This window comes from Pyxicephalus adspersus, chromosome 5 (assembly GCF_032062135.1).
Source record: "Pyxicephalus adspersus chromosome 5, UCB_Pads_2.0, whole genome shotgun sequence".
NCBI classification, from domain to species: Eukaryota; Metazoa; Chordata; class Amphibia; order Anura; family Pyxicephalidae; genus Pyxicephalus; species Pyxicephalus adspersus.
This window is the reverse complement of record NC_092862.1, coordinates 41,853,224-41,877,559: the sequence shown is the minus strand read 5'-3', so window position 1 is coordinate 41,877,559 and position 24,336 is coordinate 41,853,224. Positions and strand designations below refer to the sequence as shown.

The window sequence follows — 24,336 nt, the reverse complement described above, 5'->3', positions numbered from 1 at the left end:
ATGATCCATCCATCCATAGGGATGTTTGATGTCCCACGATGATCCATCCATCCATAGGGATGTGTGATGTCCCACGATTATCCATCCATCCATAGGGATGTGTGATGTCCCACGATGATCCATCCATCGATAGGGATGTGTGATGTCCCACGGTGATCCATCCATCTATAGGGATGTGTGATGTCCCACGATGATCCTTCCATCTATAGGGATGTGTGATGTCCCACGATGATCCTTCCATCTATAGGGATGTGTGATGTCCCACGGTGATCCTTCCATCTATAGGGATGTGTGATGTCCCATGATGTTCCTTCATCCAACAATGTCTGAAAGTTCTTCCACAGCTGTCATGGTCATAGTCATAGTCTGCCAGTTGAATTGGCTTAGCTGTACGTTAATGTCACACACACAGTGATGGCATACGGCCCTGAGCCAAGTCCAATCACTGAACAACAGGGATATCCAGCTTTATTGATCCAGTCGAACTTGACACAGACCTGAACCTGAATAGCAGCACTAGTAGAAGAGACTTTGCAATATTACATTATCTGTGGACATGATTTCATCAGGACTGTATTTACACATCAGGCTGCAGTATACACATCTGTATGACGAAACCTCCTTGTTGCAGCTCTATTGCCTATTTCATGTCATTTTTTTTTTTAATAACTACAAAACACTGCTAGAATGTGGAATGGATGGAGCATGGGGTCTACTTTATTACAACACCCTATTTATAACTTAGGCTGAGTTCACACTAGTTGTTTTTATTATTGTTGTACTGCTCCCAGGGCATTATGTCAAACATCAGGCACCCAGGAGTGGTAACAAGCTGTCACCGCCAGGCTTATTTTATATACCTGTGCGGGCATTTGCTAGTTGCTGCTGAAACAGCCTTTTTCTAGCATTCATACTAATCAAAGCTGCTTGCAAAACCTGCTGGGCTTAGCATTAGTAAAGATAACATTTAACAGAAGGAAGGAGAGATGGTTTTAAAGTCCATCAATATTAGTTGATAATAATTTACAGATAAAAACAATGTAATATCAATGGGGACATTGCAGTAGGTATCGGTAGAATGAATAACATTTCTGTGCTGAACCTGGAGAATTGTCAGTTGGATGGATTTTTTACTAGGGATGAGCGAGAATATTACATTCCATCTCACGGCGAATCGGGCCTTTATAGCGTACAGAAAATGTAAGCGAGAACGGCCTTCTGATTCGCCGAGAGGTCAAGCTCTCGCCAAACAGGAGGATTGCAGCCCTGGAAATCCTCTGCGATCCCCGAGCACTAGAGGTTAAAATTCAGCATTTTTAAAAGAAAGTCAGAAATGTGAACCCCTTCTCATATAGCAAGAGGTGTTCCCTTCATAGATCCAAATGTGCTTTTCTAGTGTTTACATAAATGTTAAATGTAAAAGCATCCTATGGTAAATGGTGTACAAACTACTGACATGCTTAGCTGAATATAGAGAAAAATGTGCAGCCTAGATGAACCATGCATAAGTTACTGATTTTCCTATTGTTTACTAAGTCAATATTCTGAATCAGCAGGATTGTCATGATATAGGTTCGGATTTGCACCTACTTTTCCTTCCAGTATAAATTCTCCAGCTCATTGCTTGCCTTATTTATCCAGCAAAGTCCCAAGGAAGCCACATCTACAATGGCTTATTATAAAACATTAGTACTACTGAGCATTTTCATTTTCTCAGATGCATTCCACTTGGTAAGTGATTGTGATGTTAGTGGTTTTCATAATGGTTAGTGGTGTAATGACACAACAACTGAGTACTGTAGAAATGTATAATATAACATAGTCTTATATTTTGTTTGTTGTTATTTTTAGCTTATTTATTTGTGTGTTTTGCAACTTTTATTTAGACTGAAAAGTAGTTTTAAAATACAAATAACATAAAAATGTATTGTGCAATCGCCACCGTATCTACCCATTTTGTTTTTTGCATTATTTGCTAACATTTACATATGTATTATTCTTTCTTAGTTGTATTTATGATTACTTTTCTCATAGCACTAAACTTATTATTATGAGACTTATTTTTTATCATTATCATTTATACCATTCACTAATACTGAGGCTTTTGGATTTATTCATAATTTTTTTTCATAAATCATTACATACATTTTTTTTAAGTTACCATGGTGCAATTATTACAAACATTCACTGACTTGTCTCCTTTAGCAATGGGCTCTCTGGAGCCTTTACACTGCTGGTAATTATTTAGTACAACTTTACCCTGAGTAAATTTAGCATTACATTGCAATACTCATCCATATACTGGGACAAAAGATGCTCTTTTAGGCATAAATACCATTACATTTTAGGTCTAAAGTTGTGATTTTAAAGGCGCATCGGGGCCAAATATGAAAGCACTCACATAGGGGTTTAAAGTAGACATGAACTCAAAAAGTGAAAATTAAAAAAAAAATCTCAAAAAGTGTTGTTTTAAAATGTTAATTGTACTTAAAAGTACTCTGAATCTTTTGCTTAGAATTCCCCCTTACAAATATCAATGAACCAGAGGCTCTTGTATATCTGCTGTGGGAGATCCGGAGTCCTGTACCTACTGAATGTGGGATTATCCTAGAACCTAATCTAATTTATTGTCCCACATGATATGTACATTTACCTAAACTTTTCTTTTTAGTTTGCACAGAATGTAGAAAAGTTAGAATCCCCTTTATGTTTTTGTTGCTACCTGTGTTGTTGTTGAGGAGAATCCTCACTTTTAGGTTGTCACTAGAGCAGGAAAAGGCTACATCAATTTACTATTGTTACGTCGGAGACCTTCTTGCTTTTGCCTGGTCTACACCTAGAGCAGCCAACCTTCCCAACCAAGGTTTCTTCAGGGGTTGCAAGGCTTTACTTGGGCTGTGGCTGATTGACCTCCCAGTTCCAAGACGAATGTCACTTGGAAGAGCCAATGGCATAACACCAATCTTTTCATCTGGCTGTAAGGATGGTATTCCAACCACCGCTATTGGATGGGCAGCCTTGGGCATTCTTCCTATTGGCCACCAATGTAAGGGGCATTTTTCCCACTGATCTCAAAAAAACTGTTTTAAAAGTTGTCCCCCTAGACATGAAAATTATTTCAAGGATCAATCTGGGATGAAAAGGTTGAGAAATGTCCTTCTAGAGTCTGAACATATTCTGGTTTAAATGCTATTGTGTATACAACCTGCCTACGTAAATCAATTAACATTTGTTTCCTTTATAAGGCACAAGGCGCACATGGTGAAACAGATTCCAAGTGCGCTCTGATGGTGAAGGTTCTGGATGCTGTAAGGGGAATCCCGGCAGCCAAATTGCCTGTAAAAGTGTTTAAACAGAAGGAGGATAATACCTGGGATCTGATCTCCTCTGGGTAAGCTGGTCGTTCCTTCCTCGGAATAAATACAAAAGATATATTTTAACACTTCTTCCATAATATTACAAATATTAACTTGTATGAATATTCAAAAATACAACATAAATCTGAGTATAGCGATAGTAACAAATATTTTGTTTTTCCAGAATTACATCAGATGAAGGGGAAATCCATAACCTCACCACCGAAGCACAGTTTACGGAAGGAGTTTATAAAGTGATATTTGCAACAAAACGCTTTTGGAAAAAAATTGGTTTTTCTCCTTTCCATGAATACGTTGATGTAAGATGACATTCTTAAATTAGGATTGTATTATTATTATAATTAGAAAATGTCTTACGCATAACAGGCTTCTATGAGGTTCACATAAAAGAGACGTAAGAATAGAAATATGCAGGCTGCCATGGCCGACTTGATGATTCCTAATAAACCAGTGCATTTGTTTGTTATAGTTCTTCACATTAGGCTCCCAGCATTGAGAATCAGTATGAATGGTAATGTTGGCCAGTATTCTATAATTACTTATCCTAAAATGTAAATCTAAATATTTACCATACCAGAAACCAAACCATAATTTATTACCATCCACCAACTTTAATATCTAAACTGACCCATCTAGGTAGCTAGATATCACATGTAGGATAATTGTTGCTGGATAAAAAATTTTTATGATACCAGATGAATGAAAAAGTTCTGTACACACATTTCCCATTCTGTTCTATGGAGAAGTGAGGGAGGAGAATGAACAAGCAGTACTTTGGTGTGCTATTCTGCATTAAATGCAGTTTTGTCACTCCTGATGAATTGTTGATTAATCTGCCAAGATGGATCCATGAATGACATCGGGGACATCTGTACACGTCAGAAACCCGAGACTAACAACTGGCGACAATAATTTGATGTGTGTTCTAGTCCTATTGACTGTACTACAGCTGGAAATACTGGGTACAGATGGGCCAAAACTAACATTTTGCAAAGTATTTCTTGTTAATAAAATTTTTAGGGATACAGAAAATGATTTATACTGAAAAATGTTCAGTTTTGATCCTTCACTATGAACCTTTAAAGGAAATGTCATTCACTTAGCATAAGACAGGTCTCTGCTGCTGGGTAAGACATTTTTACACACATGGTAAGGTAGATACAAATGGGACATATACATGTATACAATATAAAGTCATACACAAATGATAACACAACATGTTGGTCTGCTCTTTGCTGCAGGTTGTGTTTACTGCGAATGATGCTGGACACCGGCACTACACCATCGCTGTGCTCCTCACTCCATATTCCTTCTCTACAACTGCTGTGGTCAGTGACGTCCAGGAAAGCCACGTTTAACTAATGACAAGTCATATTTGCTTATTACTAATTCTATGCACATTTTATGTTTTGTAGCTTTTGTTATTGTTTTGCATCCTTTCAAACTCAATTCCCAGATTTATTATATGTTAACCACAGTGTTAAATAAAGTTTTCCTCACACACTATACACATGGGTAATTGTATCATCAATAATTGTGCTTGCTTTAAAAAAACATCAGTCATTATTTTCTTATGTATGAACCATTATTACGTGAACAAAACATTTTTTTCGATCAGTAGGTTTGTGTCAGCATTCATGCGTATTACAGGACTGGGGTCAATCAAATCGAGTGCCGATAGAAGATATTCCTACAAAGTGATTACATTTATATTTCACCCCCAGCAAGTGTTGGATACCTGCACCCCCCCCCAGTGATTCCTCCCACTGATCCCTACAACATGAATCCTGTAGTGACAAGAGGAATCATTCACTTAAGGATTGACCTTGAAGTGTTGGGTCTTGAAGAGATTTAAGGCAATAATTGTTTTTTCCTAATAATTCTTCAGTGATATTAGCAATGTGGGCAGTGGGATGTATGCCCAGGTATTTAATATCTTCTTTGCAGGGATTTTATTTATGGGTTGCCCTAAAGGGAATCTATTGTATTTTTAAATGAACACATAAAAGTAAATGTATCAGTGTGTGTACTTAGTAGAGTGTTAGTACTTAATAGATGGGTTCACCTCATAACGTAAGGGGGATCTCATCAGCCCCTCTCCCTCCCTCTGTGTAAGCCACCTTCCCCCATAAGTCTTTGCTTTTCTCTTGTGATGGCTGCAGTCTTACCCATTGTCTGCCATCAAAATTTAATGTTAGGCTGCTGACTTCTAATCACTAACATTCTATAGACGTCTATGAGACGTAGTCATATTATTAGAAAAGCTTGGGTGTCAGAATTTACATAAAACTTTGTCTTCCTAAGAAGTCATGGCTCATATTCTGATGGCTTTACCATGTAAATAATTGTATAGTGAATAGTTGTGCAGATCACAAAGGGAACAAACTTTATAACACATAATATTTGTACAGGTTTATAGCATGATCATGTGGGTATCAAATATGCAATAGTTTTTTAAGAAATAGCAAACATATTTTTATATTGAGATATAATATTCTGCTTAGTGGTGGTGCACAATCATACTGATTTATATTTCCTTTCTATACAAGTGGCAGAGAAATTTAATATGGATTGAAGATTCTTTCATATCTTTCTCTGAACCTAAGTGGGCCTCATTATCAGGGGCCCATATTCTGCATAGCATTTCCTGCCAGGTTCAAACCTGCACTGGAAAGTAACTGTAGGACAGTGGAAGATCCACTATGGGGCAAGCAAATCATTAGGCCATGGCAGTCATCACATGGGGTCCTTAGGATTTTAACTATCCCAACAGTGCACTGCACAATCATAGGTGTTAAAGGCCTGTGTGTGTGAGACACATTTTCTTTGTAAACTACACGCTAATAAAAATAATTTTTTTGATTTGAGAAAGCCTTAATAAACCAGCAGAACTTCACTACTAAATGCACTTTTGCTTTTCCGCCATGTCAATTGTGGCTTATTCCAATCAGTTGTAAAAATTAAAGCAGCGTAATTGTCCACAGTTTAATTTTTAGATCTGGGTGCAGGTACACATTAGATCTTTAGAAATGCATTTTAATGGCTGCAATTGTCAGGTGTACTTTGCAGGCTGCAATATCATAAATCACCACTAGATGTCACAGTGTGCTTAATATTTACCCTGTAATGCTGCCATTCTCAACCATTTACCATGGAAGAACTCTAGAAATAATTCCCAGGTCTTGGGAAACCCTGCAACAAAACATATGCCTACAATTTACTAAATAATACATATTATAGTGGACATCCTAGGCAGAGCCATGCTGTACATCATCCTGTTGTATAGAACTTTACTTTTAGTACAAATCTTAAAATGAAATAAAAAAATAAAAGAATGCAATGGAGACAATAAAAATTCTGATATCCCCTAATATTAATGGCCAGCGTAGACATGTCCTCTTGCACATTATTGGCCATTGTATGTTGGAGATCAATTCTGCACCAAAGTATTAAACCCTTTACCAAGAGTGAACTTGTACTATTAGCACTGAGTAATGTAATACCTATTATTAATGATTTATTCAGAACACATTTGAACATATTTGATTATTATTTAATAGATACATTGTCATGACTATCTAGTGCTAATATATTCTGCAGAGTTTCACAATTTTTTACAACTAGAGCCAGTGAGTTACTATTGAATTTCCCCATTACATTGTCACACACATGTGCTGCTTAAAAGACTCCAAAACCCTTAGACATACAAATATTTTGTTTAATCCCCTCAGCTCCCTACAGACAATACAGACCAGTATGCAGACTAGTCCCAAACATAAAGGAGCCTGCACAATGCTGATACGCCGCTGGGCTACAGGTAGTCCACATGCATATGCCCCTCCTGTAGGGACACCAACCTGTTTGGTTGCAGCTCCAGCTTTGTGTTTAGGTATAAAGCAATTTATAAAATGCTTATATTTTAATTCAAATAAAATTATTGTAAATTAATTTTTGGAACCAAAACCCCATTAATAAAAGGACCCTAAACCCGTAGGGGTCACATTAGGTACGTATTAGATGGTAGTCCATATAGTCCTTAGATGAAGGAATGCTTTGTAAATGTGAACTATACAATAAAAATGTATTACTATCGCAATGCAAATATGTGTACCTATTACAGGCTTATGGAAATCATTCATTTACAGTAAGGTGTTTCCTTACATTTAAGGCTTATGATTGTTCATCCTTTTATCATTAGGGAACATTAAAGGTAGATAAGGCAGCCTTAAATACACTCTCATCTGACATGTGGTGCAGTACATTTAGCCTTGTGTGCTGTATGTACACTCTGCAAAAATTCTTCTTCTTTTCATTTTATGGTACATATTTAGCTGTTTATGGTGCCATAGGATTTGTATTTCTGTTCTTCCAGCGGCTCTGTGTAGTTCGGGAGAGGACTTGATATTTATCTTCTGCAGTTTCACTTTCAGGTCTCCTCTTTATCCTATAACTGGACAGTGAAACAAAAAGCAGCACCATAAAGATTTCAGTCTCTTGTCTCCTTCCTGTACCATGTGCCTTGAACTGGATCCTTTAGCTGCTTTTTCCTCCCCTTCACAGTTTTGCTGTACAAACAGACCAGTGGAGTATAAAAATCTAATATCAAGATAAATTCAGGTACTCTTCACAGATCAAAGAAAAAACATGGATAATGTATTAGTGATTACAGAGATGCAATACTTGTGCTTTGGTTGCTACCATCCTTCATGTGTCTACAAAAAAGAGGACACTTGGCTGCATTTTGGGGCACCAACCTCTCCAGGCTGAACAATAGCGAGGTGCCATGAGGTTGCAGCCATATTGGGCAGTAATGTAATAAGTTTGCCAGTTTTGGCTGCTGGAGAGGATAAACTTATTGGGCTTTCTTACCAAAAATGTCTGTCAAGGCAAAATGAAAAAAAAAACATAGTCATTACATATTGAAATACATTTCTGGAATGTTCCAATCCCAATGTTTTATCCTCACAAGTACAGAAAAGCAACTGTAGTGCCAGGTATATCGCGTGCTCCCACCTTCCTCATTGTCACCTCCTTGTGCACAGGAAGGGAGGAAGTTATCAGCTTACAGGAATTTGGAAAAAATACATAATAAACACATATAACAAAACACTTCCTAAAGTATGCATACCAGACCAAGAGGAAGCAATAAACAGAAGTTCGTTGTTGGGGTCTACATAAACTTTAACCATACTTCTTAGATTTCCTGTTTAACATTGGAGGTCCACAGGAAATACAGAGGGGGAATCAGACCAAGAGACAGCAAATACCAACATCCCATCCATGGGAGGAAGCAGGCCAGGAAATACTCACCACCCATCCATAGGAGAAGGCAGCTCTTGGAATATAAATAATACAATACTTGCCAGTAGAAAAACTCTGTCTCAGCTATTTACATATAAAACAATGTGGTCCTTGACTCTTGTATTTGGTGTGCGGACAAGTCAAGTCTGTTCAGCTGCCATTGTGCTCTGCTGGGCTTTCCATGTGTCCCTGCATCTTTAGGGAGCAATGTATGGCCCCCAGGCACACCTCCTCCAATTTATTCATTGCTTTATATAGTTGTGCTCAGGGGTGGAGTGGGGCGGGCACAGGTGGGAACACCATGCCCTCAATTTTGCGTGTGTGGGCACGCGTCTACTATTTTTTTTACAAAGAAGCCTTTGGTGGTCAGCGGAGAAGGACCCAACTGGGGGGGTGCACTGGCCAGAGCTGTGGACCATGTCCCCCGTACTGATTGCAGGCTTGGCGCATTGGGCATGTTGTCTTTCAGGACACAACCCACCCACTCTCCCTTTGCAGGCTCAGATCTCAGTTCTGGTATCATGATGTTACTCTGGGGAAGTGTCTTCCCCTTTGAGTGACACAGGCAGGGGTGTAGTGGGGCAGGCATGTACCATGCCCCCTCTTCTGTTTTTGAAACTACACCCCTAGTTGTGCTCAAAAGTTTTCATACCCTGGCAGAATTTGTAGGATGTGTTCTGAGATCCAAATAAAACTAAAACACATCACAGAACAGCACAACCAATAACCAAATAGCAAATTGGGAAATAACAAGATTGTCCCTGTTCAAAATATCCATACCCCAAATTAATATTGTATATTGCCCCCTTTCGAATCCATAATGGTACGCAGTCTTTTTTGATTGTGTGTGTGTAGGGGAAAGTTGGCCTTACGTTTTGTTTCATTGTCATGTTGGAAGATCCTAGTTTGGCCCATGCTCAGCTTCCTGAATGATGAATGCTAAATTCATCATGGCATCGATTTTCACTAAGTTCCCTGTAGCTCACACCAGATAAATATCAGAGAACCTCCTCCATGTTTCACAGTAGGGATGAGTACTTTTCACCTGCAGTTTTGTTGCATCCACTCCACAACGTGTTTATGGTTGTGACCTTAAAGTGTCATTTTGGTCTGATGGCTCCAGAGAACTTTGTCTTGATGCCGTTTGGTGTATTGTAAGCAGGATGGTTTGTGGCATTGGCACAATAAAGGTTTCTCACAAATCAACCATACAGGCCATTTTCCTACACCGTGTGGCTGAAATCTTGGTTGGTTTACCTGACTTGTCACTTGATAACAACAGAACCCTTAACTTTCCAGATTTTTATATGTAGTGAGAACACTACAAACAGACATTTTCAACACTGGATATTTTTTTCTATGCTTTTCTGATTTGTACAGTTCAATACCCTTTTCTTGCAGGTCCATTGACAGTTTCTTTAGCTCTTCTTAGGGCTTTGTTTCCAGTAGTTGGTGCAGGTTTGGATAAATGTAAACTGATTATTTATACACAGAGATAAAGTACAGTCAAAGGTGTTACAGGTCTAGACATGCTCGCCTAATTATCCTTAATAGTAACCTATATGTGTCAAATTGTGTATATATTATCGCCCCAGCATTCAAGGCATGTACACTTTTAACCAGGCCCATTTGGATGATTTTAAAGGGACAATATCACTTGACATTTAAATGGCTAGATGAAATGTGATTGTGTAAAATAATCTACTTGCTGCTGGCTGTTTACTCTCCACTGCCGGGTTTCCAATTAGTACATAAAAGTTGTTTGAAATATGGCACAGAGGCAATTTCTACCAAACTTTATTTTTAATATAATAATAATTTGGCGGTAAAAGTCTTTAAATAAGTAAATAGAAATTAGGCTGGCACTGATCTTATTTGTTTTGGACCAGGAACTCAGAATAGGAGTCAATGTGTCAGTGTTTAGCAGCCAGGTACTGTAACTAATATTTTTAGTCAACAGCAGTTTAAGATTTTTTTATTGTGACATTACTTTTGGATAACCCCACCCTCCAGAATTCTTGCAGTGTGATGTAATGGCCTGGAAAGGCTTGGTATAAGCTTAGTTTGCTTTGCACACCTACATACATTGAACAAAAAAAAAAACTTTCATGGTGTTCTTGCACTTTACCCCACTCACACCCTCAATTGTCACCACAGAGATATACAGTCCAATTCAGCTACCACTCCCAAAAATGACTGCTAAAAAGTGACAGTAAGCTGATCAGGAACATAGAGCTGAGTATTAGTCACTACACCCTCCCTTACAATCCAGACTTCAGTCACTTCTTTCAAGCTAAATCCAAACATATTTCCTGCAAGGATGGGTTCCCAGCATACACAGAATGGTCATTTGCATAGGCAGTTTATATGCTGAACATTCATAGCACCTTTGTTTAGGGAAAGTCCTTCGCTGGCAGGTGTTCAACTCCGCTGATCACATTTCATGTTCATTTTAAATAAATGAGTCCACAACATGCCCACCTTTAGCTTTATTTTACATGGGAACTTTCATCTCTCAGTGGTTAATGAAAGATTACAATAGAAAAGCAAGGTGAATTCCTACCTCTAATATTACCCCGTGCACCGTCATAGTGTGTGTTGTTGAGTTGTAGTATGAATGCAGTCACAAGGTCAGTCAGTGGTGACAAAGGCTCTTCTGTTTTTTTTTTTTTTTTTTTGTTTGTTTTTTTTTTTAAAGCAGTGAGTACACAAAAGGATCATAGGGGTGAAGTTTAAAAATCACAATAGAGAATTCTAGATTTAAATATGTTCCTATTCAGTATTAGTACAATTTTTTGCTTTTTTGTTAGATTTGCTCATTTAAAATAAAAATGATTTTGTATTAGCTTATCATGCTAACAAAAAAAAAACTGTGATCCAGCAAACCTGGATGACTTAAAAGTTATATGTTAGCAAATGTTTTCAATCGTAGACAAGATCCATTGCAGGTTTGCTGGATCACCCAGGTTTGTCAGTCTTCTTTCTTCTGCTTGACTACATCACCCAAACCTGTATTGTGCAGGCACGAGATCAGGTAACATAGCCCGCTGTAAAGGGGGAGGGGGGAAGAGTGCCAATCTCTCTAAGCATGCGCAAGATGCCCCCCTCCCCCCAATGTAGAAAAACTCCCATTCTACGCATGGCTGAGATAGGGCACCGGGAGGTATCCAAGGAGGCTCTGCGCTCCCATTCTGTCTCTTTTGCTGTGAGAGAAGACGAGGGGTGAGGCTACCCTTTAATGTAAGAGTTTAAATGGCTTCAGGATAGTGGAAATGATGAGAAAAAAAAATGTGCGACTTAGGTTTGCAATGTCACCCATGGAATTTGTGCATATTTAGTAAGGTTTATTTATTAAAGGTGGATTTCTAGTTTAGTAAAATATTTATTAGAACACCAAAGCTTCATGACCACTTGTCATTTCATCCAAATATATGGTGTACCAGACTTGCAGCACAGCCTTCCCTTCCAACATGCTGATTGTTTACTCCTCATCTGTGCTGCAAGTCTGTTACACCAAATATTCTGATGAAGTAACCAATGCTTATAAAACTTGTATTTGATATTTTAACAAATGATTAAATTGGAAACCTACCCCAATCTCACAGCCATATGGAAAATTGCTGGCAAACCAAAGGACCTTTTATGAAAAACTACTAAGCCATCATACGCAACATTAAAATACACACATTTAAATGTGGTAGGGGGGTGAAAAATCCATTGGAAAAAAAAAAATATTTTAAACACCCCCACAAATATAAAACTGAACACAAATCCATGGCGTCTGATTACACAAAAGAACCATGTTTGTGATAAGAGTAATGGAAACAGCATGCTTTGGCAGGCCATGCACTTCTGCCATTTGCAGATATTCCAAAGCTCATTACAAAAATAAAAACTGATGGCTGCATTGTTCAGATTAAAGATGAATACTCTTTTTCCATCACCACTTACTAAAATACCCTTATACCCTTCTTGGATAGAAATCTGCCAACAATGGAAAAACAGATGGCCAGTGAATAACAAAGTAGCGCTTGAGTTACATGTTTGAAGCTCCACTGATCCATGGAAACATTCTGGGACTTCAGCAAATAAAAAAAGAGGTCAAAGAGAAACAGGCTTTAGAAATGTTTCACTGAACAAGAAAGACACATTTTATTTTAACTTCAGTTTAATATATAACCAATGTGAAAAAACACCAAAAAATAGACAACTGAGACATGCATTGCAAAAACAAAAATAAACTTTGATCGTATTCATAGTTTACTACAAATTAAATAGTGTAAGCGTCCCAGTTCATAGACATTATTGCTATTGAAGTGAAGAGCAATATTCTCTTCCAAGACCGCATAACCATTCGCCTATTTAATAAGTAATGCACTGAGCTCAAAACATACTACTCATGCCTGGCGAATAAAACAAAGAAATGCACAAAATCCAAGGTATCCCATAATTTTGGAAGATTTTCAACACTACCCCCATTATTCATTAACAAGGCACAACAAATACTGTCTAGATTCTGTATCTTTTGTGAATTGTTCTGCCATAGGAATATTCAAATATGAGCTAAGAGATGAGATAAAAGTATTCTCCCCAGATTTTTTTTTTTTTTAGCTGAGAGGGGAGAAGCTGTAGGTGGGTGGTCAAAAAGTGGGAAAGGCAACACGTGACAAATTTAGTTTTCCCTGTTGCCATAGGAATCCAGTATCCCCGTAATATATACCATTTTCACCCATGGTCTTTTTATTTTGTCCCAATTGTTCAGTAACCCATACTGTGACACAAAAACAGCAGACTCCATTACCCAAAGGTTGATAAGGCAACCATGTTGGCAACAAATGGGAATTCATTTATCACAGATTTACCGTCAGTCAGTGGAAATCTGATGAGTTAGTGTACTTTGCAGTTTTAGTAACTAAATCTAAATATGTTTAAGTTTTCATCTTCTACAAGCTAATTAAGGCAGCTATTTTGGAGACCACCACTCATCAGAAAACATCACACCAGTTCAATTGAAATCTCACACAAAAACTCTTCTACTTCATATTTTTGTGGACAACCTTGTTTATCCCACAATACCCTAATGACAAATTTGAGGTGTATATGTTTAAATCATAAAATATTACATTTGTAGATCACTGGTAAATCCTAAACTTTAGATAACAAAGATCAGTGGGTCAGACTCACTTGTGCATGAAGAATAATAAGGACATTGGATAGTATGGGCAACAGACCATGCCATGTCAGATCACTTTCTCTTTCTCCTTTTCTCACAGGCCACACTGGCAAGATGTCGACTTGCTGCTGTTCTCCAACTAATTAGAAAGATTCCTGGCCAGCAAGACAGCAGCAACTGGAGAAGCAATGGTCTCACCCCGGGGTATCATCCATCTGACATGCTCTAAACACTGAATGTCATTTGAAATAAACTCCAGCGGAAGACAAGACAATTGCTGGTCTTCTCATACTTTTTCAAAGTGTGTTTTAATCTACAGGTGTAGAACCTCTGCCTTAAATATTTCAAACGTATAGAGGAGGAAAATGTACACTGTTAGTTGCACTGTGGACTGGTTATGGAAACTGACATAGAAATACAAAATACAACTCCAAACTTGGGTTTCAGTTACAACTTTATTCATCAATATAAATATCAGGTATGGTTTTCTTACTAAAACGCTTACATCTATAACTTTTGCAGTGGCATTGACTAAAATGGTGCTGTGATTAGTGGATGTGATGAACTGATTTTTCTTTCGGGTTTCTAAAGTCAGAATGCTAAAGGATTCTGAGGTTAGGGTACAGTATCTGAAGGTAGCATAGCCCAAAATAGAAAAATTTGAATATTGTGAGACCATGCTCTTCCATTAATGGTTAACACTGGTACAAAAGATTAAATTCAAAAAGCTACAGTAGATGGAACTGGGTAGAAAATATGGCATTAGACGTTCTCAGTTACGTGCAATGAAATATAGGAAGTGTTAAGTGCCATTGATACCCAAAATCAAATGCCCCCTCCCTCAAAAATCCACATTATTTATGAGAACCTATAAAAAAAAAACAGTACACAGGAAAATGTAAGAGTCAACAGTGCGTACTCAGACTGGTTTTGTTCCCCGAAGAGTATTAGGACTTTTATTTAAAAGAACAAATAGCTGCATCTGCCCCCCGTGGGAAAGCAGTATGCATAATTGGTCATCACACAGAAGATTATTTTCTATATGGTGAATGTAGCTTTAACTGCTGACCATGCCAACAATGACTTTGGTATTTAAGCTGCATTCAGCAGTAAACAAATCCTCAAAACGGCACCCATACCTGCACTCACAAGCAAAAAGATGATCAATTTGGAGACATAAACACATGGCGACTGGTCATTACTTGGGCTGGGCAAATTAAAAAACCAAGAACACCACAAAAATTTTAGCTAGACTCTAGACAGTACTTTTGTCCTACACATGAACCAAATTATAAAGACACTTTTAAAACCCACTCAGATGAAAACTGGGCAACCACAACAAAACCCAACAAACACCAAAAAGTCGTTCTTCATCTCAAAACACAGAAAAAAGAACACAAAAGTGGTTATAAGTAATACAAACTGTGAAAGAATATAAAACCCAGTTTCCAGGTTGTGCGAGTTTTATAAATGTTTTTTTTTATTGGCTCCATCAGCACCAGCAAACATCAAAAAAGCAAACAAGATTCCCTGTGTGATGAAGTGGTACCCCGAGCAGTAAAAGTCTCCCTTTAATGCTCACCCCAGTCAGCTTGTCAGAACTCGCCCAACGCTTTCTGCTTTTAATACACAGTAGCAATAATTCTATAAAGGAAGATAGATTCTAAAATTGAATGGTTTCTTTCGTTCTTTTTCCACAAATTTTCAAAACAAGGAATATATATTATTAGCTGTTGCTAACAGAGCCTTATGATGTGGAAACCAGCACAAGGAATTTTTGCATTCCTAGAAAAATAAAAAGAAATAGCAGATACATCAAACTCAGAACTCCAAAAATGGAGAATTAAGTATTTAAACTAATTTTTAAAGCTATATATATATATATATATATATATATATATATATATATATATATATATATATATATATATATATATATATATATATATACACATACATATACACACACACACACACACACACACACACACAGATATCATATATACACACACACACACTGTACTCTTAGAAAAACATCATCACCAATATGTATTTCTTCTATAGAAGAACATATTTTGGCTCATTTGGAGTTTCACAAGAAGTCATTTGCTGCAAATAAAAAATACACAGTATAAAAAAAACTTAAAAATAAATTAGCAACCTAAAAACACAAAAAGAAAAATTTATTCCTGGCATCAGCTCCCTGACATAGAGTTGGCACAGATAGTTTTTGACAACCTGTATGTATGATATGTAACTTTTTTTTAATATATATAATATACAATGATGATGCCAGAGAATAAATTATACCATTACAAATGATATGGGGATGGGATTATCTGCACATTCTGTACCATGGTGGCCAAGCCCTCATTCAAACATACACATCCCTTTTCTCTCAGTGTTCAGAAATTACCCCTAACAAAAGGCCTTAAGCTCACAAACCATTTTAACAGTTTACAGTCATAGCTGGCCATAAAGTTATGAGCCGTTCCTTCATTTTACATTAAGGTTAAACTTTTTTAAAATTCTAATATTTACATGTTTCTATTCATGCAAATGAAGTCAATGGCCTGTCATTAATAAACTGCAAAGACCAACAGTGCCACACACCACATACCAACCAGTCAAAATCAGCTTTTGCTTGTCCCAGATAAAAGATCAATTCTGAATGGTTGCTCAAGGTTACAGCAGTTCTCTGCTCTTTGCACTATTAAAAAAAAGCCATAATGTTTAAAAAAATACATTAATACAGTAAAGACATGCATGAGGTGTAAAACAGAGGTCATTAAAAATTGTTGGAGTAACTTTACACCAATCCATATGTGTATACATAAATGTATCTACACATATATACACACACACAAATATAACCAATGTATTTACACAAATCAAACGGATATATACATAAACATATACAACTGCCAAATACAAAAAAAATAAAACAATAAAAAAAGGCCAATTTTGTAAGGCCAAAAACTGAAAAAAGGAAACTCAAGAAGCAGTATATTGGTGCAAAAATAGAAAGCAAAACCTGTGTTGAACTAAAATCACCGCACAGTGGAGTGAAAGGTGGAAGTGTAGAGCATTTGGTGAGACAAGGCTTGCATTAGGAGCAGTCTTCTGCTGTAAACATTGATATAGCAGCTGCTGGCTTGAGACGTAATGCATGGTCACACATTCAGAGAATTGGAATTTGATATCGGTCACTAGTATCACGTAGAAGGTGGTCCATTAGTTCCATAGCAATAGTGTTCCTCTTCTGATTTCATCGATGGTGGACAGTGAGCAATCCCATTAATAGTCTTTGACCGGAGCCAGCTCTGGCACAAGGTTTACAGTGATGTTTTTAAACAACTTGTCTATAATTATATTTGGGGCATATATTAAATTATTTAATCCATCAAGATACTGACGTTCTTTTGAGTATCGCAGCAATTTATATCTGCAGGAAGTAAAGAAACACAATTTAATATTGCAGCAGTCTTACCATCTCATTTTATTAATCAATACAGTGCACAAAAAATTCAAAGAGCTTTCCAGAGCTTACAGACCATTTGCAGCAGATTGTTTAGAGGGTAGTTATACATTTATAATAACTACATAAATGTTCAACCCTCCCTCAGGCTACATATCAGCACAATGTGTATCCATAGGTTTTAATGGGACCCAGGGTGCAGCAATGGTCAGAGGCAAACTAAATATTGCCAGAGATGTTAAATCTAGAGAAGGCTGTGGATTTTAGAAAAGGTAATGGAGGCTAATATATAATATCAGTTTTGTGTTCATTTACAAAATAATGTAGGTCTGGTTGTTTTTAATGCACCACTTTCAGTGTGGCCCCCTTGAAGAGGTACTTGTATACATTACTGTATGAACTGTTTTTTGTATTTAGGAAGTTGGCAGTAAAGACATCAACTTCAAATAGCATTTTATTATACCATACCAGTCTATATGGGCTCAAGAAGCATTGGTGCCTTGGCTATGTTTTGCTCAAAAAAGCGCTTTACATTCTACATGAAATAAATGAAATACACTTACCGTCCTAAGAACTGGACCTCTCCCCTGTGATGATGAGGAATTGACTTATACTTCCCTAGGTCGCCATCTGGTCTTGATACATTGAAGCCAGCATAATGCACCCTTGAAGAAGCAAGAAATAGAAACCATCAGGGATATAGGGCTATGCCAGCTATAATAGCTAATAAATCATTCATTGTATCAATAATACACTACAAAAAGTTAATATTTTTTGTTTTCTACATGAAGATAGCTGATCGATATACTGCTGAAGGACTGATTGGAAACCTACCTGTTCCATAAATCATCATCTTCACCTCCCCATCCCCAGAATGCATTGGGAAACCCATTGATCTTCCTAAACTGCTCCACAGTTAAACCACTGACTCCTCCAAAGAACTCATTGTATGGTAGACTGCAAAAAGAGAAGAAACACAAAAATTACAATTAGTGGGTCCAGAATTTGTTGACTGTATTTACAATAAAGCAGGCTGTACTTATTTAGCTAAACATACTAACTACCCAAGCTAGTATATTTTGTATCATATAACGTATTAGGTCTTACCATACGTTTGAAACTGAATGCCCATAAGAAAAACAAAAGAGACTTAAATCAACATGCAACTCCAATACAGCTTTAATTTTAACATGTAATATGAGGTGTATTAGGAATTTGAAGAATAAAGGTGTTGGTGTGAGGTATTCTACTTTGAAATGGGACTGCCAGGAAAACTGTAAACCCCCTTTCAGTGTGAGACAAGTCAAAGATACAAATCTTGCAGCTTCTGGGTTTCTTGGGGAGAGATTTCCAATTACAAATTCCTCAATTAGCTTCATCTAGTAGTACCAGCATCAGTATAATAAAATTAAATAATGGTAAAAACGTGGGGTTTTTTTTTAATGCCATGCTCATACATATGGGAGAAGGAGGTGTTTAAAAAAGTTTTTTATTTTGTTCTATTTGGCCATTTTATGGTCCTAGAATAAAAATAAATAGGGTATGAACACAAAAACAATGTTAGGCAGGCAGTTCTAGAGAGGATGCTACAGCTACCATAATATTAGGGCTGGCATGCTTTCCACTGTCAAAATTCCACAAAGGGAAAAAATGGAAACCTGTGTGATAAGCATCTCACAGAAGCTTTTCTACAACAGATCTAGTAAAGAATGGCTGCTACCATTACATCTGGATGTAATCCCAGTACAAAGACTCTAACAGACAATAGCTAATGGACAATTTAATAACTTTTTGGACAGAGTCAGTACTGGGTACTGAGTCAGTTCAGCATTACTGTGAATGATGCAGTACCCCAACTCACTGATAACATGCTTAAGGACAAATTTTCCAAAACCATCTAACTTTCAGATAAAAGACTCAGAGTAACAATGGATTATTGAATATATCCTTGTAGAGCCATTAATGACTTGCTAAAATGGGTTTATTATAAAAACTGAAAAAGAAAATATGTCTGACTGTATGAATGGTCTCATCCATTTACTTCCTTACTCTGACCTACTCTAACCCATCCTTCCTTCCGCAGTCTCTGAGGTTCTAATACACAGATTCAGACAGAGAAGGCAAATAGTTGCCAGATGGAAACAAACAGGGGTCCATGGAGCTTTGGTTCATGGCAAGTATGAATCTGCTGAGGGAGAGGATGGGTTAGGGTAGGTCGGGGAGGGGAGGGGGTTATGAGAATTTGTAGGATAATTGCACTTTGCATTAAAATGCTCTTATCCTTTAATAATACTTAACCTTGATATTCCTGGCGCAGGAGGTGTTGTTTTCCTGATTGCAGGAGTTAAGACATCACTTCACATAAATAAGCCATAGTGTTCTAGCCCCGTGTTATCATCTTGCTACATAAGCAATCAATTGGAGGTCTAATCAATTGATCTTCAGTAAAACCAGGAAATGGGCTTGCCAACCGTAATGTACGAAAGGGTTTTATTCAGACAGGTGCAGCCAGTGACTATATCATTCCAGGAATGCAGCCATGGTTATGTTACTAGAGTTTCAGAGTAACAACAAAACTAATCAAACACAAACAGAAGGACTAGTGAAGGAATTACTTAACATAACCACCATCCTGCTTTTGTTCTATTATTGAACATTTTGGGAAACAAAGCAATAGTAAACAGTATTAAGCTAATGTTGTGATGATGACACATCCAACGCCAGTCATTGGAAATTCAAAAGAGAGCTACTTCTTTAAAAATAATCAACTGTTTTATGTACATTGGCATTGACTCAAATTAATTACAGTGGTAAGGACACTGGAATGGCAGACAAAAATGTACTGGCATCTTCAATGGAAACCATAAAAGTGTATGAAATAATTCCAGGGAGTAACTTCTGTGGAGTTACATTGACAGATTTCAACAGGTTTTTAATGTAGTACTAAACCCATAAGCTGAATAGTAGACGGCTGTGATTATACTTCCAATTAAGAAGAAGGGAGAACAACAACAACAACAACATTTACCAAGTTTCCAAGAGGCTGCGATATTCTGGCTAGACTAAATAACTATCCACCCTATTGTTTTTAAATGGCTCAAGGAAACTAGACTTCCTCTTCCATGTATTGACTGGAAACAGCTAAGATATATTTTTTAAAAAATGGCTACTTCCGGCTAACTAAAAAAAGTGGACAGATATATGTGGGGAGGTGCCATAGGGCATCACAGTGGCTCAGAGGTAGCACTCTGGCCTTTGCAGTGCTAGGTCCCAGGTTTTAATCTCAGCCAGGACATTATATGCATGGAGTTTGCAGTTTCCCCCCGTGTTTGCGTGGGTTTCCTCCCACATCTCAAAAACATGCAGTTAGGGTAATTGGCTGCCCCCAAAAAATTGACCTTAGACTGTATTAAAAGACATATAACTGAGGTAGGGATATTAGAATGTGAGCTCCTTTGAGGGACAGCTATGACATGACTATGGACTTTGTACAACGCTGCATAATGTGATGCTGTATAATAATAATAATAGGGATCCAAACGGTCTGTTGCCGTGCTGCATGCAAAGGATCTGCAGGACAGAACTAAAATTCTTGCTAGATTATGAAGTTAATACTTTTACTTTAAAACAAAGTCTAGATTTTTTGTATTCAACAATACAGACATTACTTCTTTAAGACACTTTGAGAAATGTGCCTTAGAGTATTTAATGAATTTAAAATATAGAAAACCTCAACTTACATGTACATGTATTTGTCAAGTTTTTTTGCAAAATGACGTGGCATTTCTCCACAACCGTAATAATTTCTGTCATTTTCAGGAATGTGATCTACATCGTGGAAAAGGACACAGTCCCACTCGCGATCCTTCATGGCTTCTTTAAAACCAACATTAAACAGCATTGCTCGATTGAATGTCTGAGTACCAGCCTGTAAATAAAGAATGAAAAATTTTAGTTTTACTTTGAGCAACGCAAATGGAAAACATATTATTTGTAGCTTTAGAAAAGTTATTACTCAATGACTCACATGTGACTTTATAGCTCAGACTGAACTATAGATTGACTACAACAGAGCGACAAGAAAGTTTTTGCTGAAAAAAAAAGTTCATCAAGCCATCAGATGGCTAGTTTTAGGGCCAGCAGAAGGGCCCATCCTAAAAGGTAATGTGCAAGTAATTGATGGAAACCCGATAGAAACACAAACTTCCCAAAGCATCAGTAATTTGATCAACTGGCTATTTTCAGTATACACTGCATGACTAAAGGAGGAAGGTATCTAAAAAAAAACAAAAAAACAAAAAAAAACATACAGCTAAACTGCATGCACCAAAAGATTATAGAAGAAAAATTCAATAGTCAGTCATTGCAGACTGTGGATGTGATGGTTTGTTTTCAAATGAAATATTGTAGGTGTGTTCTATATCTGCTACACGCCGGGAAATCCAAAATGCTAAGATGTCAAAGGCAGTGTCAAACAGACTTACATATCACAAAGCTGCCAGTAAATGGCTAATAACAGAACCTGTATTTCAGCATAGACAGGTTTTCGTCAAGTGACTTTCATCGCTTGACTTCTGCTAAATACGTCTTTTCCAGCTCTCTACTTCCTCCACTAGACACATGTGCCGGGAACATGATGCCATTCATTGTTTTGCAGGTATTTCTCAGCACTCATGTTACACACAATACCACCAGCTGTTTCACAAGTGCATTCAACACAAAAGAAAAAAAAAACACACACAAGGTAAAGACAGCAATATCTGCTAGCCTACCAACATAAAAGAAAATCATCAAACGTTATAAAATGTGAGCTATCAATGGCTGTCACCTCTAGCTGTGTTTTCAATTAAATCAGATTGCTCAATAATGCTTTTAAAACAACTTAAAAGCGTAGGAAATGGTTACAACCTTCATGATGGCTTTTTGTGGTTTGTTTCCCCCAAAAAGATCTCTCTTGATTTCCTGACACAAAATGGGAAAGGAATTCTCTCAGAAGTAAAAGAAATCCATGCTTGGATAACTGTTACTAGAACAAGTGTCTCCATTGGAAGATTTTCTGTCCTATTCTTGTGACAACTCAAACTATGGCTTCTCCTTCATTCAGCCCCATGATGATGCTCACCAAGAAAATGGACAAGGAGAGTCTCCCCAGCAGGGACACAGAGGGCAATGAAAACCTTTATTCATACCCCTTCAGACACACTTTAGGTAATATGCAGGCATGAAAAAATCTAGAGCTCTCTTGTACAGTGTATATAAAACATAAACTGATAATGGATAAAAAAAAAAAAACAGAAAAATTTGTTTAGATTAAGGCCATTCTTCATCATAATGCACACAAATCTGATGTAACATTTTTTTTTATATGTGGCTTGGGATAGATTGCATCATGGAACATAAGGTGAAGTTTTTCATTACTACGTTCTATAATTTACCTGTTCAATGACGTAGAAGGAAAACTCTAAGCGCTGTCTCTGCAGCATGGGTATCAGGTGGCGGAAAAAAATAGGCAGGTGTTCGTGTCGATTTCGGAATGGAATCAAGATCGCTACCTGCAAAAACAATAACAAACATAGATGTGAATGCTGCATGGTTCACATTTGACAATCTAATTAGAAAAACAAGTTATGAGGTGCAAGGTGAGGTGTTAAAAATGGAAGTCATAGATCTGTTTTGATACATGTAGAAACTGTTCTACTACCCAAACCCCATCATGTGTAGCTAGTATATTTTCTTTTTGATTCATCTATAGTGTAGTACGGATTTACAAAGTACACAGGACCATACAAACCATGTCCATAACACAGATACACACACACCAAGTCTGACACATGGAATTACAGGGCATCTGCAATCATTTTAAAATGAACCTGTAATAAAGGAGATAAAGAGGCTGCAACTACTAGTTATAGAAGGAGGTTATCTCATAGCCTTAAAATTACAGTAACGGACTAGGAACAAGTTTGTATGCATATGAAAGATTAGCGTAACGTATCTAATCAATGTGTGCCAATGTATTACAACCTATGTTCATAGCACCTCTTAATATAAACACATAAGGAAAGGCCCGTGAATATTTACTCATTACTTATACAGACTTTGCTTCATACTTTATAGCCCTGAACCACACCTATACCTTGTAGATTCTTGAAAGTCTACCATACAACAAATCAATAAAAAGTGGAATCTGCGTCCTACATGCAAAATGTTAACCCTCAGTTGTAGACCAGACTTGCAAAGCTCACTAGACATATACAATATTAACACATGATAAATGTCTGTATAAACTGCTAATTGTGCCAATCATAACACTTTGTATTCTCAAAAAAAGGAGAAATACTTTGCCCTTAATCAGTTAATTTTACAATAACAAAACTCATGGTTTACATATTGTCCTTTTTAATTGTCTTTAAAGAAGAACAGAAGCAGACAGTTAAACACTGTTAACATGTATATGATACGGCTTTACATTTAAAAGGATTTACATTTCTGCCTGATCTGTCTACTTCTGAGACCTATACACAACAGTGATAGTGCTGACCTCATATGTCAGCCCACCAATTAAGCAATACAGCTTGGTCACCTCTATGCCTACAGTCTAAAACTTCTTTTAGCATGTTGATTGTTAGCAAATGTGCAAGCAAGTGAACCTCATCAGGTCTGGTATTGGGCTGGTTTTACAAATCCCTATGTATCTTGGATCTCAAAGTAATGTTTTACATGTCTTCAGAAGCAAAGTAAAGGTAGCCATTAAGTGCTCAAATGGCGTCTAAGGCTACGTACACACATTAGATGATTCTCATCAGATAATCGCCTCAAGGCCGATATCTAACGAGAATCTGGAGTGTGTACAGCACTTGTCGTCTGTCACTCCGACGACCGTCCTAGCAGATCAACGAACGAGAAACGATCATAATGAATGTATAGGGGAGGGACCGCAGCAGGGTGCCGCTCCGTCATTCTCCCTCTCCTATCTCCATAGAGCACTATGCATTGTGCAGTCTTTT

The 24,336-nt window shown here is 37.3% G+C and overlaps 2 protein-coding genes across 2 annotated transcripts in view; one reads left to right on the top strand and one right to left on the bottom strand.

The window, feature by feature from the left end:
* Window positions 1–1,578: 1,578 nt before the first annotated feature.
* TTR (transthyretin) lies at window positions 1,579–4,883 on the top strand. Its single transcript, XM_072413308.1, has 4 exons — window positions 1,579–1,731; window positions 3,246–3,391; window positions 3,541–3,676; window positions 4,619–4,883. Exons 1-4 carry the CDS (start codon window positions 1,669–1,671, stop codon window positions 4,733–4,735), a joined length of 462 nt encoding a protein of 153 aa, XP_072269409.1. The 5' UTR covers window positions 1,579–1,668; the 3' UTR covers window positions 4,736–4,883.
* Window positions 4,884–16,705: 11,822 nt separating this feature from the next.
* Window positions 16,706–24,336, bottom strand: part of B4GALT6 (beta-1,4-galactosyltransferase 6) — a 47,181-nt gene continuing 39,550 nt past the window's right edge. The window contains exons 5-9 of the mRNA XM_072411281.1: window positions 22,765–22,881; window positions 21,070–21,257; window positions 18,164–18,286; window positions 17,893–17,994; window positions 16,706–17,296 (exon numbers count right to left, since the gene is read on the bottom strand). Coding sequence (XP_072267382.1) covers window positions 17,149–17,296; window positions 17,893–17,994; window positions 18,164–18,286; window positions 21,070–21,257; window positions 22,765–22,881 — 678 coding nt within the window. The 3' untranslated portion in view covers window positions 16,706–17,148. The remainder of the gene's footprint in view (window positions 17,297–17,892; window positions 17,995–18,163; window positions 18,287–21,069; window positions 21,258–22,764; window positions 22,882–24,336) is intronic.